General features: G+C 48.2%; 1 protein-coding gene across 2 annotated transcripts in view; it reads left to right on the top strand.

Moving 5' to 3' along the window:
- Positions 1–17,527, top strand: part of ADCK1 (aarF domain containing kinase 1) — a 121,538-nt gene that overhangs the window by 72,189 nt on the left and 31,822 nt on the right. Inside the window, exon 5 of one of the 2 annotated variants that reach the window (XM_086709142.1) lies at positions 7,064–7,222. The exons of the other annotated variant lie outside the window; for it this stretch is intronic. Coding sequence (XP_086565268.1) covers positions 7,064–7,222 — 159 coding nt within the window. The remainder of the gene's footprint in view (positions 1–7,063; positions 7,223–17,527) is intronic. 2 annotated transcript variants of the gene reach the window in all.

The raw sequence follows: 17,527 nt of genomic DNA, 5'->3' as shown, positions 1-17,527 counted from the left end.
GAGGAGAAAGGAATGCAAGTGAGTGGACCAGTCAGGAGGCCATTACAGTCTCTGGGTGAATGAAGACAGTCGCTTTTACTCACTGACAGAAGAGAACTGAGAGCCTAGAATTGCTAACTCTTTGTCTAGTGCCCTCCTCATATACCACTCTGTCCTCTTCGTGGAGGCATTAGATAGGGCACCCATTATTGGGGGTCTTCTGTAGGCTCTATTCTAGATCCTTTATGTGTGTTGTTTCACACAACAACTCTGAGGTAGGTACTAAAATTCCCATTTTACAGATGAGGAAACTGAGGTACAGATGGGTTGTATAATTACCCAAGCTGGTGCACCATGGAGCCAGAATTTGAGTGTGGGCAGCGCCTGCAGCCTGTGATTAGATTTGCATTGGCTAATTCCAGCCTACAATTCCAGACCTTGCATTGGAATTACTGTGCCCTGTTGCCCCTCAGGACTCACTATCCTGGCCAGCTGGTGGGCATTCCCAGGGAACACGCCTGCAGCCGTAGGGTATGACTGCTCCTGGCTTCATACTTCTCGGTCAGCTGCTTGTTACCATTCTTTGGGAGGATAGAAGCTTGGTCGGGACTGTGATGCCCTTGGCAGAGTCAGGTGGACGATTGTCTTATACCTAGAGGCTCTTTAGCAAACTGGTAAGGGTTGAGTGTTGTGCCAGCCTCCTTGTGCAAATTTAGGCAGCACCACTGTTTGGTAATTCCTGGGGTTGGCCCTTGTCAAGAAAGGCCTCAGGTGCTGCCGCTGGGCCTTCGTTCTTTCTTCCCAGCTAGGCAGTAGCAATAGTTAATGGCTCTGCAGAACCGACAGTTTGATCTTTCAAAACTCCAGAAGGAACACAGATTCCATGGAATACAGGGACTATGTGTCCTTGAGCTGTTATTGTCATTATTATTTTTATTATAATAAATTGCTCTGTCTGGGAAGCTGGGGGTGGGGGTATTCCTGGCTTGAGTTAGGGCAGCCGCTGAGTGGGGAGGAAGAGACATTTGGATGCCTTGACCTCTCCCTTGACCCCCCAGGGTCTACATAGTGATATCAGAAGTCTCCTCTTACCTTGCCAGAAAGTCCCATCAGGATTGGGTGAATTGGTACTGGGCAGGGAGCACTGCCTCCAGCAGGCCCTGCTAAAAAGCAAGTATGGGGCACCTGGGTGGCTCAGTTGGTTGAGCCTCCAACTCCAGCTCAGGTCATGATCTCATGATTCATGGGATCGAGCCCTGCATCGGGCTTGCTGCTGTCAGCATAGAGCCTGCTTCGGATCCTCTGTCCCCCTCTCTCTTTGCACCTCCCCTGCTTGAGCTCTCTCTCAAAAATAAACATTAAAAAAAATTTTTTTTTTTTAAAAAGCAAGTATGTTTTCTTGGGGCTGTTGCCTTATTCTGCAGACTGAGACCTCCTCATGGCGAGAGGTGGTGTCTGTTTTGTTGGTTTATGTACCTAGGATGGTTTCTGTCATGTGGCAGGCCTGCAGGTAAGTATTTGCTGATTGACTGACTGACTTTAGCTAAGGAATGGCAGATTGATTTCGTTTCCTATATTAATTCTGATCTGTTGGTAGTGGCTTCCTGGAGTACTGTGTTGAGAGAGAGTCTGAGGCATCATCTGTGCCCAGAAGAAATGAATGCTGTGATTGATTAGTGATATCTGGCATGAGTATGCTTGAGGCTTATTAGTCAGCTATTACTGCATAACAGATTACCCCCCAACAAGAAACGTTTGATATGTTACAGTTTCTGTGCGTTAGGAATTTGGGAGGACCTTACTGGATGCTTCTGGCTCAGACTCTCTGTGAGGTATAGGCAGGGTGTTGGTGAGGGCTGCAGTCATCTGAAGGCATGAGTGGGGAAGGAGAATCTGCTTCCAGGATGGTTCACTGTGGACAGGAGGCCTTAGTTCCTTACCCCATGGGCTTCTCCACAGGCTGCTTGAGTGTCCTCATGACATGGCAGCTCGCTTTCCCAAGAGCACGCTCTCTGGGAAAGGACAGGAAGGATGTCTGGTGATGTCTAAGAAGGCATGCACTAATTTCCTCCATATGCCAGGTCTCGAGTTTAGCTCACACTCAGAGGTGGGCGGGCAGTAGGCTGCACCTCTCAAAGGGAGGAGTTGTTAAGTACCTGTGGACTTATTTTAAAACCACTGCAGGGGGAATGAGAGGACCATGTGCCACCTATTTGCTGTCAGCATCATGTGTTACTTACAAGGTGCAGGAATGACCCTGAACAGGTGGGATATAAACCAGGCATGTTTAACAGGGAGAAGGAATTGCAGCAAAGTGGGGTATCAGCCGACAGGGTGACTGTGAGATGGAGGCATGCCTGGGGCAGGTCCCTGGGAAACAGTGACAAGAGGAAGGATTGGGTGGGTTTTAAGCAACGGCATATAGGATGTGATGGTGGGTTTTCTGTTCAAGGCAGTCTGTGCTTTGCAGAGTCCTTGGTAGCTGGGCCTGTCTTGTCTGCCTCAGGCTCAGGGTGGGGTAGGTTCACTCCAGCTACTCCATTAGTACAGGGACTTGTCCCTCTCCTCATCAGACTGTAGTGGATGGCTGCTGGCACCCAGTCAGGCACGGGGAGGGGGGCATCTCTAGACCTCGAGATCCAGATGTTGTTTGCTGCTGATGCCATGGTAACCTTCCCCAGGTGCCCTGGGCAGTCTTCCCAACTCCTAAGTGGGAGCTGCTTGGCCTTGGCAGCTAGGCCTGGACTTGCCTGCTTTGAGGCAAGCTCCTGTCTTCAACCGGAGCCAGCCAGTTGTGGGTTTGTTCGATTTGTTGGCATTATCTTAGGTCAATGTAGCTTGATGTAGTAAATCCAGAATAGGTCCGATGTGCATGACTATGGGGATGCCAGGATGGGATATTTGAATTTGGGCCATCTTGGAAAATCCAGGACATCCCCCTTCCTGTGGCTGGTGAGGGGCCTGAGGCTGGCCAGCTGAGAGACTTATGTGAAACTCCTCCCCAGGAGTCCTACTATGGTGTTTACAGAAGATCCTCACCCTCTTACCTTATTTTGGGTGAAATGAGGACCCTGGCCAGTGCTTGGCTGCCCAGTGTGGCATTTTGGAAACATTTATCCAGAAAACTGGCTTCATGAGAATCTGCAGACCTAACTTCCCAGAGAGTCTCACACTCTGTCCTGTACCTGGGTATGATGTCATGTGGCCTCGGTTTCCTGGACCCCAGCTGACGCCAGCCCACTGAAGTCTTAACCTGAGCCTGTGGGGGAAGACACATTTCTTCTTGCCCTTCTGATGTTTTCTGCTCATAAAAAAACAAACACCGCCCCTTACATTTGCACGCACACACATACACACACACACACACACACACGTACCCTGAAAAACCAGATAATACAAAGCTAGAGAAACTTTTTTCTTGATTATTTTTCCTTTTCTAGACAGGGACATCAGTATATTTGAATCATGGGCTGACAGTAATTAAAAAGCACAGCTCGTCATTTTAAAATGCAGTTGTCTTACTTAATTGATTTTGCTGCCAGACCCCCAGGAAAGAAAGAGGAGTGAGGGAAAGAAAGCCCTAGAAGGGGAGACAGGTTTGTGTGAGGGACTGAGGCAGCTCAGGGCCCCGCTCCACTCTAATTGCTGTGCATGCTGCCGTTGGCCTCCGCTAATGGCTTTCTGCTCAGAGGGCTGGGGGCTGGGGCCTGACTGGAGGGGGTGGTGTTTGTGTCAGCCACGTGGGGGGCGTAATTCTGCTTTCGGGACAGTGTCTATTTTTCCTTACTATCTATCAGCACAAAGTACTTGCACTGAATACTTTGAATCAGGTTCCGTTTAGAGATACTTTATTCATATTTAATTACAGGCTGTAGCACCAATCTTTAATTACCTTTTTTGTAAGCCAGCTAGGAACATTCACTAGCAATCAATTGTGTGTGTGTGTGTGTGTGTGTGTGTGTGTGTGTGTGTGTAAGCACAGGAAGGTGTGGGTGTGTGACTTGGTTCCTGATAGAGGGGAAAGGATGGCTGCAGGGGCCCTGGGAGGTGGTGGGTGGGCAGGGGTGGGGTGAGGAGGGGATGTGCCCAGCAGGTTCCCTGTGCAGAGTGAGTGGTGCCTCTTCATTCCCCATGCCTCTCTTTGCCTCCATCGGTCAAATTGGGGATTAGGGCAGGTCCTCACAGCTGGGCCTTGTTCAGGGTGCTGAGTTGAGGCACCTGAGTTTGGGTGGTATCCTAAGCTCTGGACCCCCTGTATCCCCTGGTAGGAGCAGGGGATTGTGGGAGGCCCCTATCTTGTTCCCTGGGGAGATGGTGGGCCAGGCTTCCTCTCCCCCTGGAGATTGGGATATGCTTGCCTCAGCCCTTTCCTCTCTTCACCTCTCCCTGGAGTGCTCCTGGCAGCTGTTCTTGCCACACAGCCCTAGTGATGCCATGTCACTCTTCAGCTGCAATGACTCTGCAGCGTCCCCGCAATGACACTGATTTGAAGACTGGCTGTCCTTAGAAAATGAGCAAATGTTCCCAGGAAGCCAGGTGGAGGCTTGGGGTGGGGAGTGGGGTCAGATGACCCCCAAGTCCCTTTGCAGTGGGAAGATGGGGCCGTTCCAGCTGCCTGGGAGATGAGGGTCTGAGTTCACAGAAATGCTCCAGAAAACGTTCTCCTTGGTGCTCCTTTAGGAACAGCCAGAGGGTTTCTAAAGGAAGTTGTTGTTGATTTCATTATGTAATGGCCAGGAATATTGCGGAAGCTCTCCCTCCCTTCTATTCCTGGATCTCTGTCCCAGCAAGAGGCCACCGAGGAGAGGAGAGAGGGGAGGCCATGGAACTCACGTTTACTGAGCCTCTTGGGGGTGCTGGGCACCATGCTCATGTTTCTTTCATCTACCCCAGATGGGGCCCAAGAAATATCAGAGCCCCTCTAGTCCTATGTGACAGAAAACAACTCAAACTGACTTAAGGAGAAAAAGGAATTATAGGGTGGGTATTCAGGCATGGCTAGATCAAGGGGCTCAACCATGGATTCACTCTCTATCTCTTGTCTCTGCTTTCTTCTTTTTGCTATTGCGATTCCTGATAGCTCCAGACTTCAAGTTCAATTTTTACGTTCAATTTCAGCAGAAAGAAAAAAATCTCTTCTCCTACAGTTCAAACAGAAGTAAAACAGTTGAGTCTGATTGGATCAGTTGGGTCACCTGTCCATCTCTGAACCAGTCAGTGTGACCCAGGGTATTCAGGGTTCTGATCGACCAGGCTGGGGTCTCATACCTGCCCTGGAGTAACAGGGGGAGTCCACCTAGGTAAATCCCATACAGGACATGTGCTTTTACATTTGAGGATTTTGGATTAGTAGGAGTGTGGGAGCAGGAAGGCCCAGCCATTTCAAAAGGAAGAAAGAGTTGATTCAGTTCCTCTCCAATGGAGAGAATAGTGGATTCAGTCTTTCAACAAATATGTGTTTGGCACCAACTGGTTCTGGGGCTCTTCTAAGTGCAGGGAATTCGACAGCTAACAAGACGGACAAAAATCCCTGCCCACCTGAAGCAGATGTTCTGATGAGGTTTACAGGATGGTGGTTCTTTCATTCTCCCCATCCAAGCCCAAGTCCAGAATAAAGGGTTCTTGTATGGGGAGACTTGGGGTGATTGATGTAAGGGAGAATCTGGCCCTCAGGGAGCCTTGAACTCAGGAGGGAGGGAAAGAGACAAGTATATGGTTGGGGAAGGAGGCGGGTAAATAGGCACTGGGAGGAGTACAAATAAAAACCCAGGAAGAAGAAGGGGGACAGGGAAGCCAATCCATACCCATCTCCTGTGACAGAAGTGTGGGCCCCTCCCATGTTGCCTGGACCTTTGACCTCCAAAGGATGTTGATAAATGGGATGGAGTTTAGTGAAAGATACAGAAATGATGACAGGGCTGGAGGGAGTGATTTATGAGGGAGATTAGCAAGCTCCTAGTGCAGCCTAGCAAACAGAGGGATGGGATGGTGGCCATGGGCTGTCTGACTGCTGAAGCCCCAGGAGAGGAGGGGGCTGCGGGGCAGGGTGGAGTGCCTGCTGCAGAAGGGGGGCGGCAAGAAGACTGAATGGGTGTGAGAGCCTGGGGGACATGAGAAGGAGGGCCTTGGGACTAAGCATGCATGGGCACACTTATGTGTGTGTGTGAGAATGTCTGGACCTTCCAGGATTGGGAAGCTATACAGGGACTTAAAGAAATGGAGGGAGTGAGAATTTCAGCCTTGGACATTTTGGCAAGAGGTTTTTGGGGACTTCCTTCCCATCTGGTAGAATATTCATATCTGGACCATGTAGGTGTGACCACTCAAGTCAGAAAGACTTTTTTCCTTTAGGAAAATTTGTTATGGCATTTCTAAGAGGGAAGGAAGGAAGAAGAGAAGAGAAGACAGAAAAGTTAGGAGTACATGTTCCATTTCATAGACAAAGGGCAAGGGATTTGCCCAAGGCTCCCTTTGGGTGGCATTGCAGGTAGGGGCCAAAAGTGAGGCTGGGGTGTGCGGCAATGGGGTCCCTGCTGGGTCTCGGCTCCACTGGCCGAGAGTGGGCTTGGGGACCCATGTTGAGCCTGCTGCTCCAGCAGGAACAAGAGGTGGCTGTTAAGTTTGGAGTCTCCAGCCTGGGATCCCTTGAGCTCTCCATGTTGGCTGGTTGGAATATCTGATCCCTGCCTTGGGCTGTCTGGTGCCCTGGTTCTGCTTACTCTTGATTTTATGTGTGCGCATGAGAGTCCCAGGGGTGCAATGTTGCATAATTAAATGAGCAGACGGTACTCCATTCTGAACATTCTAGACAGCACTTCTTTGGCCTTAAATGGAGGTGCTCTGAGCACCCATGCATGTGTATGGGGACACACCCTCCACATGTGTTTTCTCTCTCCCTCCAGATGCTTGCTGGGAATCTCCATGGCAGCAGGGAGCCCAGGCAAGGTGCTGGGTTGACATACAACCGGTGGAGCAGAAAGTCTGTTTCGGGGCATCAGGCAGCACTGGCCCTGGCCCATCCTCTTGGCCCCTTTCACTGAACTGGGTCATCTTATTTGCTCCATTCTCTCTCCACTCTTGACAGATCCATGATTTGTTCATGAGCTTTGATGACACCCCCCTGGGGGCCGCCTCCCTGGCCCAGGTCCACAAGGCAGTGCTGCATGATGGGCGGACAGTGGCTGTGAAGGTCCAGCATCCAAAGGTACAGGCTCAGAGCTCGAAGGACATTCTCCTGATGGAGGTGAGAGCCTTCCCCTTTCTCTTTCCTTTATCCTCATTCTATATTTCTCTGGAAACTAGGTGGCTCCTGTGACACTGGTTCAAGGCAGCTGGGTGGAGTGTGACCTTTTGAGCAGCAAGGCAGGAGAGGAAAACTTGAGACCATGACAAAGGAAGTGTTGTGACTATGCTATGACTGGGGTGGGGTGGGGGTGGGGTGGGCCCTTGGCTGGGTTGGTCAGTGCTTCTTAATTTGTTCCTAGGAACTATCTGGGGATGGTCTCAGAACATGATGGGCAGCTGTTGGGGCCAAGGAGACCTCAGTTGCATGTTGTAGAAATGAGATGAACCAAAAGTGATTTCCTTGGGGGTAGAAAAGTTACGGCTTAATTTGTTAATTTATAACAGAAGGGAGCATGTGGTCAACCCAGGGATGTAGAAGTGACAGGAAGATCACATAGAAATATTTACGTAGACTGTATGCTCATCTCCCATGTTTTGAGTGAACAAGCTTGTCTACCTAAAAACGTTCCTGGGAAAAGCCCTGATGGAAGACTGTGTCTCTGGACTTTTCTAGCTCTGTCTGCAGAGCAAGGGAGGGTGAGCCAGGTGCTGGCTGGGCGGTAGCCAGCACCCGGCCTGGGAGGTCAGTGCATTTAACCTGCCAGCATGTCCCTCCCCTTGTCTGCTATCTCCCTTCCATTCCTTTCCTCACTCTGGACTCTTAGTTTGTTCCCTCAGCTTACCTTGACTAAACTTCGCACACACGTGGAAGGTGTCTTTTGCATCAGGCACCAATGGATGCTGGGGACACAGGAGTGAGGAAGCTCTGTCTTCATCCCTGTTTAGCAGAAGGGCAGGTCTGGACACAAACAGCCACCGTGTGGGGATATGAGCTCCATGAAAGGGGTGTGTGCACAGTGCTGTCAACTCTGTGCCTGGTCTGTTGGGGGCGTCCTGGGTTGGGGAGGTGCTTCACTGAGGCTCCGGTGAGATAGCCAGGTGGGGGAAGGATAGCCCAGCCTGTGCCGAGGCCTGAGTCTCAGAGAAACAGGGTGTGCTTAGAGGAGAACTTGAGCTGGTTCAGGTGATGTGTCTGGGAATGGTTACAGATGGGGCTGAGGAGATCGACAGGACAGCACGGAGGGCCTTATCTTGCAGGCGAAGGCATAGAACAGTATACGCAGCAAGTATGGAACTGCTGTGGAACTGAGCAGATCTGATTCTCTGCTGTAGTCCGTGGGGAACCACTCAAGAATTTTAAATCAGGGGAATGTCATGATCCGATGTACATTAGAAACAAAAGTCTGTTGGCAGTCTGGAGGATATACTGGAAGGCAGAAAGACTGTAGCCAGGGAGACTAACGGAGGGGCTGCTGTACTGGTCGGAACCAGAAATACTGTTGTGAACCAAGGCAGGGGAATGGGAGTGAAGGGGAGGGATGGGCTCGAGGGACAGACTCTTCAGGACTTTGTGACCAGCTTTACATGGGGTGGTAGCAAATACTGGCATGAATGAAAAGGAGGAGAATAAAACAAATTGTACATTTCTGGCTTAAATGATTAAATATGGATGCCTTTAACCAGTGTATCCATCAGGGTCCAGTCGGGAGGAAGGAAAATTGCTCTAGGTATTTCCAACAGAGGGAATTTAAAGCAGAAAATGGGCTGGGGCGCCTGGGTGGCTTAGTCCGTGAAGCGACCGACTTTGGCTCAGGTCATGATCTCACGGTTTGTGGGTTTGAGCCCCGCATCAGGTTCTGTGCTGACAGCTCAGGGCCTGGAGCCTGCTTTGGATTCTGTGTCTCCCTCTCTGCCCCTCCCTTGCTCATGCTCTCTCTCTCTCCCAAAAATAAATAAATAAAATTAAAAAAAAAAAAAAACAAAACAGAAAATGGGGCTCCCAGGGGATGGAATTGCAGAGAAGACAAATGGGATGGTGAAACAGTTACCAACTGCAGGAAGCCTCTGCCACCCTCATGGTGTAGGGACAAGGAGAAGAGATGGTTCTCTGGACCCCAGGAGCTGGGGCCACCCAGTGGAGCTGGCCCACGATGAGCCGATCCTCTGGGAGGCCGATCACAGCCGTAGGGCCCATCACCTGGGAGGTGGAGCCACAGGCCCTGCCTCAGTGTTTTGCCAGTGTTGCCCCATCTGGCCAAGCCTAGATGGAAGCCAGTTAGCAAGGGAGCCTGGGAAATGCAGTTTCTTATGAGATCAGTAGCGTCAGGATGACCTCAGAACAAGGGGGGACGGGTGGTGGAACCACCGTGAGGTGTAAGATACTGTGGTCAGGAGATTGGATGGGGATCGCTCTGCTGGTCTGCATTCAGGATGGAAATAGAGATGTAGGATTTCACAGCAGGGACGCTCATGGTAGGTAGCTGAATCTGGGGGAGTAGTTGAGGTCACTTAGGAAGGTCAGGCAAAGAGAAAAGGAGAGGGCAAGGGAAGAGCTGTGAGGAACACCGTCATGGGGGGTGTATACCCAGGAAGATAAGCCCCCGCAGGAATGGAGAGGGCAAGGCCAGAGAGATTGAAGGAGGACCAGGACTGACCAGTGCTGCTACATGCAATGGAAACCATTCAAGAAGAGAGTTAGAAAACAGCAGCTTAAAACAATGGTCGTGTGCTTTGCTCATGAATCCGCAGTCGGGTAGGGTTGGTAGAGAGACTCACCAGTGTTTCATGCGGTGCCAGTGAGGGGGCCTGGCTGATGATCTGCTTCCAGGTGGCTCGCTCACATGGCTGGCAGCTCAGTGGGGGCTGTGGGCAGGGCCTTGGGTCCTTCCGAGTAGGCCTCCCTGTGGCTGTTTGGGCTTCCTCACAGCATGGTGGCTGGGTTCAAAGAGCAAGCGTCCCACGAGAATAAGGCTGAAAGCACAGGACACTTTTATGACCTAGCCTAGCACTACTTCTTCCTTACTCTGTTGGTAAGAACAAGAGTCATAAAAGCCCCCTCTGCGCGACCAGGTTCTAGAAGAGCATCAGAGTGGGAGATATTGTTGCAGCCATTTGGGGAAATACAGTCTGCCAGTATTACTCAGTGCTGTCAAATTGGAGATAAAATTAGTAAAGCTCTGGAAAGGGCCTTTCGGATTTGGTTACGGGGAGTCCTGTGGAGGGAGCAAGGAGAATGGGGTGAAGGGGTGGGAGAAAACTGAGGCCCCAGGTAGTGGAGACAGTTGATGTAGAACACTCTTCTCAGATGTGGCCATGACACTGGGGAGGACCATGTTGTGCTTAGAGCAAAGCACAGGATTAGAGGCGGGGACTGGAGCAGGCTGTTTCTGATGGGGAGGGTGGCCATGGAGTGTGGGGGGACTGGAGATCTAGGAAAGAGAAGTAACTGACAGATCTGATTCTGGGGGAGACTCTCGGGGTTCGGCTCTAAGGACGTGGGTGGAAGCATTAGCCCCAATCAGCCTAGATTGAAACTAGAGGAAGATGGTGAGGCTGCACACAGATGAGTGTGTGGGGCAGAGGGGGATGATGGAGGGAAAGTGGGCAGCTGAGTTGTACCAGCCTGATAGCCTCTATTTTTTTCGCTGCAGTAGGAGGCAAGACCATCTGCTGAGAATGAGGGGGTAGGAGGTGGCATTGGAGGCCCAGGGTGGGGGTGAAGGTTTGGAATAGCTGCTTTGTGTGATGGAAAAGGGAGCTGACCAGGGCTTGGGAGCAGGGTTCCCGAGTGGCACTGGGCATCCATCTGGAAACCCAACTTTTCTGGAGCAACTGTCAGTGGCTACGGAACAGCCATACTTGAGAGTCAACTGGGAGCCTCCGAGCATCCTTGGGTGTCCTGGGACCCAGCAGCCACTCCTGTCCCCAGTGGTGCCATCAGGACCCACTTGGTTTAGGAGAACCGCTGCTGGCATTTCTGTGCTCAGAGCCTCATTCTCTAAGTAACGGTGGCTGTCAGGTCAATAGCAATAATAGCAGTAATAAAGATTTGGCATCCTCCTCCTGGAGATAAGCATCAGATGCTTTTCTTGGGAAGTACAGCCTGACAACTGTGTGCCGAGTACACACAGAGTGGCTCATGCACAGTGACCGTGGCAGTGCTGGGGCTGGGGTCGCAAGGCTGATCAGAGATCTGTACTCATCGCCTTTAGAAGAGAAGCCGGAAACGAGGTGACCTCTGTCCAACATCAGCGTTCACAGCAGCACCAGTGGCACTGCCTTCTCACTGGGCTTGGTCTCTGGTGGAAAAGTGTCCTACCTGGCCTCACCCTTCTCTGTAAAACTAAGAAGAGCCTAACTGGAAAGCTCATTTCATTTTATATTTAGGAATGAAAACCCCAGAAAGGTTGTCGTGTGTGTTAGCAGGAGAAGAATGATTTCTAGGGGGCATTAGGGTGACCTTAGCCACCAGAAACTTGGAGACAAGGGAGAGGAAAAACATAGCCTTCTGGTGCTTTCTTTTATGACCACTGCGGGTATTTTGTGTCCTCATGCTTCCCTCTCGCTGCACACTATTGTCCCTCTCTCCTCTCCATGGTCTTGAGAGGAAGATAATCTGACCAGAGTAATTCATAGTAAGGAGAGAGTGACTAATAGGCTTAACCTTTGAATATTTGCAGTGTAAGAAGTGAACTTGTAAATCTAAATTCATGTCTGCTATAAGGACAGGTTTGGGAGTGAGGTTTTTGAGTGAGGAGTTGGGGGGGCTACTACCAGTTGTATCAGTTAAGATGCTTTTGGCTGCAAGTACCAGAAAAATCCAATTAAAAGTGGTGTAAATGATAGTAGCCTGTATCATATCACATTCCAAGACAGCCAGAGATAGTGTTGACTGTTCCAAGGTTGACTGATCCAGCACAGCACGGTTTTTTTTTAATAATTTATTATTATTGTTATTAAAATTAAATTAAATCCAAGTTAATTAACATGTAGTGTAATAATGATTTCAGGAATAGAATTCAGTGACTCATCACTTACATATAATACCCATTGCTCATCCCAACAAGTGCCCTCCTTAATGCCCATCACCCATTTAGCCCATCCACCCACCCAACACTCCACCAGCAGCCCTTTTCACTGTGGTTTTTAAGGACCCAGGTTCCTTTTGTCTTCTACTTTGCCATCTCCACATCCTGGCTTGTCTTTCTAAGGTTGTGCTCCTCATGGTCCCAAAATAGCTGCAGCAGTTCCTGCTATTACAAGTAGGTGACATCCCGTGCCAAAGAGGGCCTGTTTCTTCCCTCCTATTCCTTATCAAAAAAGAGCCCCTCAATAGAATTTCCTTCATATCTCATTGGCCAGAAGTAGGCCGCATGCCCAAGTCTAGATCAATCTTGGCAAGAGACATAAGAGACTTGATCATGATTCACCTTCTCCGACTGAGACCTGCCTTCCTTGGGGGACATGAAAGATGCACAAAATTGGGGTTCTGTTAGCCAGGAAGGTGAGGGAAATGGCTTTTGGGTTGGCACCTAGTAGCATAGGCGACCTTAGTGTTTTGTATCTCCTGCGAACCTGGCACTTTTCTTGGGGAAGGGGACGGTCTCTCGGGTAGACTGTTGAATGGTGGCAGCCAGGTGGAAGCCGACTCTCAGTAAATGGTGTTTGATGAACCTGATGGTGTTGGTGACTTTGCACAAAAGACAAAGGCACAGCCAAGGGTGTTTTTCAGCTTTGTCATTATCACCTGATATTGTCCCTTTAATAGTTGGGGCACCTCTACTTCTAGATGCACGGCCAGTGACTCTTATTGATTTGAGTGGCTGTCCAGAGCCAGACTCATTGGGCCCAGAGATTGGAACAATGATTCAGCAGGAAGGGGTGAACTGACACGGCCGAGTCTGTTCGGCTGCTGGCCGGCTGGCTTTGCAGCAGCTCTTGGCCACCCACAGGAGCAGGGAGCTGAGCAGGCTGGACCTCACTGCCGTTCTCACTGTTAGAGACACGGCAGGACTCAGAGGACGTGTGAGCTGGTGATAAAACCATAATACCCAGGTCCCAGTAGCAGCACCCCGTATCACCCCCTGTTGTCTCGTAAGCTTCTGAAACTGATGATGAATACTCTCGTGCTCTGTCACTCTCTAAAGAGTCTAAGTCCTGTCCCCAAGGTGCTGTGCCACACAGGGGTGGGACTCTGGTCTGAGCGCCAGAATCCACTGTTTGATATCCTCTGGCCCATCCCAAGGGCCTCTAAAAATAAAGACCCGTGACAGTCATGTTTTTGACTTTTTTTGAACAACATTTTCAGTGCATGCTGTCTGTCATCTTGTTTCTTTTCTGAATGTGTTGATTGAACAGTGGGTGGCTAGGTAATGTTTGTGTTGGCACAGACTCCCAATAGCTGATTTTATTTTCTATAAAATACATTAAAAAACCCCCAGAGATAGACTATCCCATGGAAACTTCTCTTCACCCTATCATTCTCTTTTCTAAAAACTGTGCACTTTAATAACTTATCAGAACAAAGATAAACCCTGTGAATGGCAAGCTATTTACATCACTCGGAATTGATTTTCGATCCTTGTCGAACATGCATTTTTTACCAGTTCAGATCCGTGCAGGCGTTCTATTTAGTGTGCTGTTTTCCCATAAAGCGTTATTTCTTTTATAAGATATAATAACTTAATAATAGTCGTTCTTATTTCAGTTGGTTTTAACAGTTCACAACAGTTCTTTTTATGCCTTATCTCAAGCTTCCTATTGTATTGTCCTGTATTGTATTGCATGAGTCAGGCCTGCATAAAGAAAAGAGTGAAAAAAGCCTGGGTCCAAGTCCTACATTTGAAATTACAAGCTATGTGACCTTGAGAAATTCTTTAACCTCCCGGAACTGCCTTCTTTCTCTGTAAAATGGGCAAGAAGAGGATTAAATGAGAGCATGTATAGAAAGTGCCTCGTAGCACAGTGCCTGGCATGGGGTAGTCACTAAATAATGATAATTTCCATTTTTTTGTTGTTTTAAATGGCAATCGGTAGTTTTCAAACTTTGATGTGACTTTCAATTTTTCCATTATATTTCTGTGTGGCTCACAATTGATTTTTCTTCCTGTGAGCCAATGACCCTATAGGAAAATAATTTCATTATTCCACCTTGAAGGAAATATTAATGGTTGAACATACCTCGATTGATTCATAAGGTTTCAAATCACGTAGAAGATTCTCAGGCATTCCAAAATTGTGTTTACCCGAAAATTCAGAGGTAATCCCTCTTCCCACCAAAACCTCAGAAATAGAAAAATTTGATGTATTTGAATAACGCACATGTGAACATATTATTCTCTGGGGAGAGGACAAACCCTTTGAAATGTTCATTTGTTCATTCATTTATTCACTCATTCACGTGAATATTCAATAAACATCTGCTGAGTATTGAGAACATGCTAGGCACTGGTGGAGACATTGGCTTTTGGAAGAATTTTATGGAGAAGATACATCTTGGGAGAAAACTCAAAAAAGCCAAATTGATAACAACACCTGTTTTATTTTAGTTGGCTGCAGCTGTTGTCAAAAAGGGAAAACTTCAACCAATCTACTTAGGGCAGGCTCTTAGGAAAGAAATTGAATGAAAACAGAAGGTGAAACTGTTTTGTTTTATTCTCCTCAGCCATGAAAAGTCTAAAATGGCAGCAATCCAAGCCATTTTAGATTTGGACCAGATGACTGACCCATCTCCCCACCCCCTTGAAGTTCAAGGGGTTGGTAACTCCCCTCGATTATGTACAAAATTATGTGAGTATGTATGAAGCCCATCTTCTGGGCTTCATAGCCAGCATCACATTTTCAAGTTGGTAAACTTACTCTAAAGGGGATGGTATCCTTTTATCAAGCTGTGAGCCACTAACTTCCATTCAAATAGACTCTCTTGTTTTATGTTAACCAAGGGAGTGACTCACCCACTATGCATGCAATGCTTTAGAAACCAGCTTTATGAGTACTGTAAAGTTTTTTGGATTACGAGTTGGTTTACTGATTAGCTATTAGCAATTAATATCAATCAATAAAGTCTTTGCTTTTATGATTAATGACATTAGGTATTTATAACCAATTGTACTAGTAATGCCTAATTATATAATTGATTAGTAACAGAAAAATCTTTAAAATGCCTTTCAGTGCTGTTTGGATATTAATGATAGTTTAAAATGTCACAAATAACAGTGACCATACAATAAATGATGAGGATTATGGTTTGGCCAGAAGCTTCATCCCCAGATAGAGACCCCACTAGGGTACATGTAGCTCCCTGTGTATGCCCATGTCTGGCCCAGGGTAACTGCCTGGGAGGTAATCAGTAAATATTGATCAAACAAATGACTGAGTCCCATTGTGGTTCCTTTCCTTGGCTCTCCTGGGTGAGAACTTCTGGAACTTAGGCTGGAGCAAAATGTCCACGAGGTTTCTCCCTGAACTTGGAGCCCAGAGAGTAGAATTCAGGTGCTTCAGCTGACAGGTGTGGCCTGGACAAGTGCTTCTGTTTCCTGTGCACCGGTTCTGCCTCCCCATTGGTGGCAGCTGAGGGCTGTCTGAGGGCATGACAGTGAGAGGCGATGCCCCGGGGACTGCTGCTCCCTGTGCTGGGCTCTGACACATGCAGTATGGGCTTCACTCTTGCCACCTCTCCTTCCTAGCTCTGTGTGACTCAAACAGAAACAAAACATAAACTAAATCAATTATCATAAGGTCACAGGTCTAGCTCATGAAAGACTAGACAAGACTTAAAAGAAATTAGACTGCAGCAGAATGTAATTAAAAAGGGTTTTGATAGGAATTGAGTGTAATAACTCTGAGTGGTGATTCCTTTAGAATGGCATCTGGTACATCGTCTGGGACATAGGGTTTAAAAACAAAGCCGTAAATGCCTTGTAGTTAATGGCCCTGCTTTAGATCTCTTTCTTTTGTATTGTGTGTACCTATAACCGTGCTGGGCAGGATACAGACCAGGACATAAGGAAGCATATGACAAGCTTCATAGCTGGGGCTCAGTGAGTCCTTATGGATAGATGGGATGGTGTCTTAGTCTTTTCAGGCTGCTATAACAAAATACTATAGACTAGGTGACTTAAATAACATTTATTTTTCATAGTTCTGGAGGTTGGAAGTCTATGATCAAGGTGCTGGTTAATTTAGTTCCTGGTGAGGATTTTCTGGCTTGAAGAGAACCACTTTCTCTCTGTGTCCCCACATGGAAGAGCGCTCTGTCTCTTCCTCTTCTTATCAGGCACTAATCCCATCATAGGGGCCCTGCCCTCATGACCTCATCTAAACCTAATTACCTCCTTGAGGCTCCATCACCAAACACCATCTCTTGGGGATTAGGACTTCAACATTAAATTGGGGAGAGGGATACAAACATTCAGTCCACAAAAGATGGGGTAGGTCTCTTGGTACCAATGGGCCCATGGTTTTCTAATTCTTGCTCATTACTGTTTGGTGTAACCATGGGGTAGAGATGGGTATTCTCAGAGAACTTGGACTATAATTCATGTCAAGAATTTCTGGGAGGATTGATCACTTTGAACACTGACAGGAAGGCTTATAGTAGAACAGGAGAGTTGCCTTCTGTGTTTCTCTTGGGGAATACTGGAACATCTCCCATGTTCCTGGCCTCCCCCTCATCACCTACTGCAGAGCCATCATCCATGAACTTTCTAGATCATCTTAAATCTAGAGCCCCAGTGTGCAGCAGCCTCAGAACTGAGTCCCAGACCATGGAGGGGACATGGCATACTCTGCAGATATCACTGGGCTCCTGTTCTCTGCCAGGGTTGTTTAATTTCATATTACTAAACTGATAAATGCCCTGTAAGTCCACTAAAATCCCACTTTTCATCGTGTTCTCACTCAAGAATCCAAAGGTGGCCAAATTGCCAGAAACCTGAGCTTTTTGTCCTAGTAGTCACATCCCTTGTCTCTTACTCCTCTTGTCTTGTCCAGCCTTGTTTTCTTATTGCAGTGTACTTTTTATCAAGAAATATTCTAGACAAGGGAAAAGTATACAAAAAATCACATTATAAATGCTCGTGTATCCACTGCTCAGCTTAAGAAATAACAAAATGCCACACAGTTGCAGCACCCTCCCTGCCCTTTGTAAACAGGACCATGAGGGACAAGTCTGGGAGCAGCCAAGGCTGAAGGCAGCAGTTCAGTAAGTGAGGAAGAGCGAGGGTTTGGGGGCGAGGTCGACTCAAGTGGAGTCCTGACTCGGTGCCTCCTTGCTGGGCGAATTTGGGACAGTCCTATAAACTCTCAGAGCCTTGACTTGTTTGTTTATAAAATGGGGATAAGTGCATATGGTTGATGCCCCAGAGTTGTGAAGACCAAATGGAGTCACGATATAAGCGCTCAGCCCAGCACTGGGCATGCGGGG

The sequence above is a fragment of the Puma concolor genome, chromosome B3 (assembly GCF_028749965.1).
Source record: "Puma concolor isolate L17-30 chromosome B3, mPumCon1.1.hap2, whole genome shotgun sequence".
Classification (NCBI taxonomy): Eukaryota; Metazoa; Chordata; class Mammalia; order Carnivora; family Felidae; genus Puma; species Puma concolor.
The sequence above is the reverse complement of the archived record's forward strand: the minus strand, read 5'-3'. Positions and strand labels throughout refer to the sequence as shown.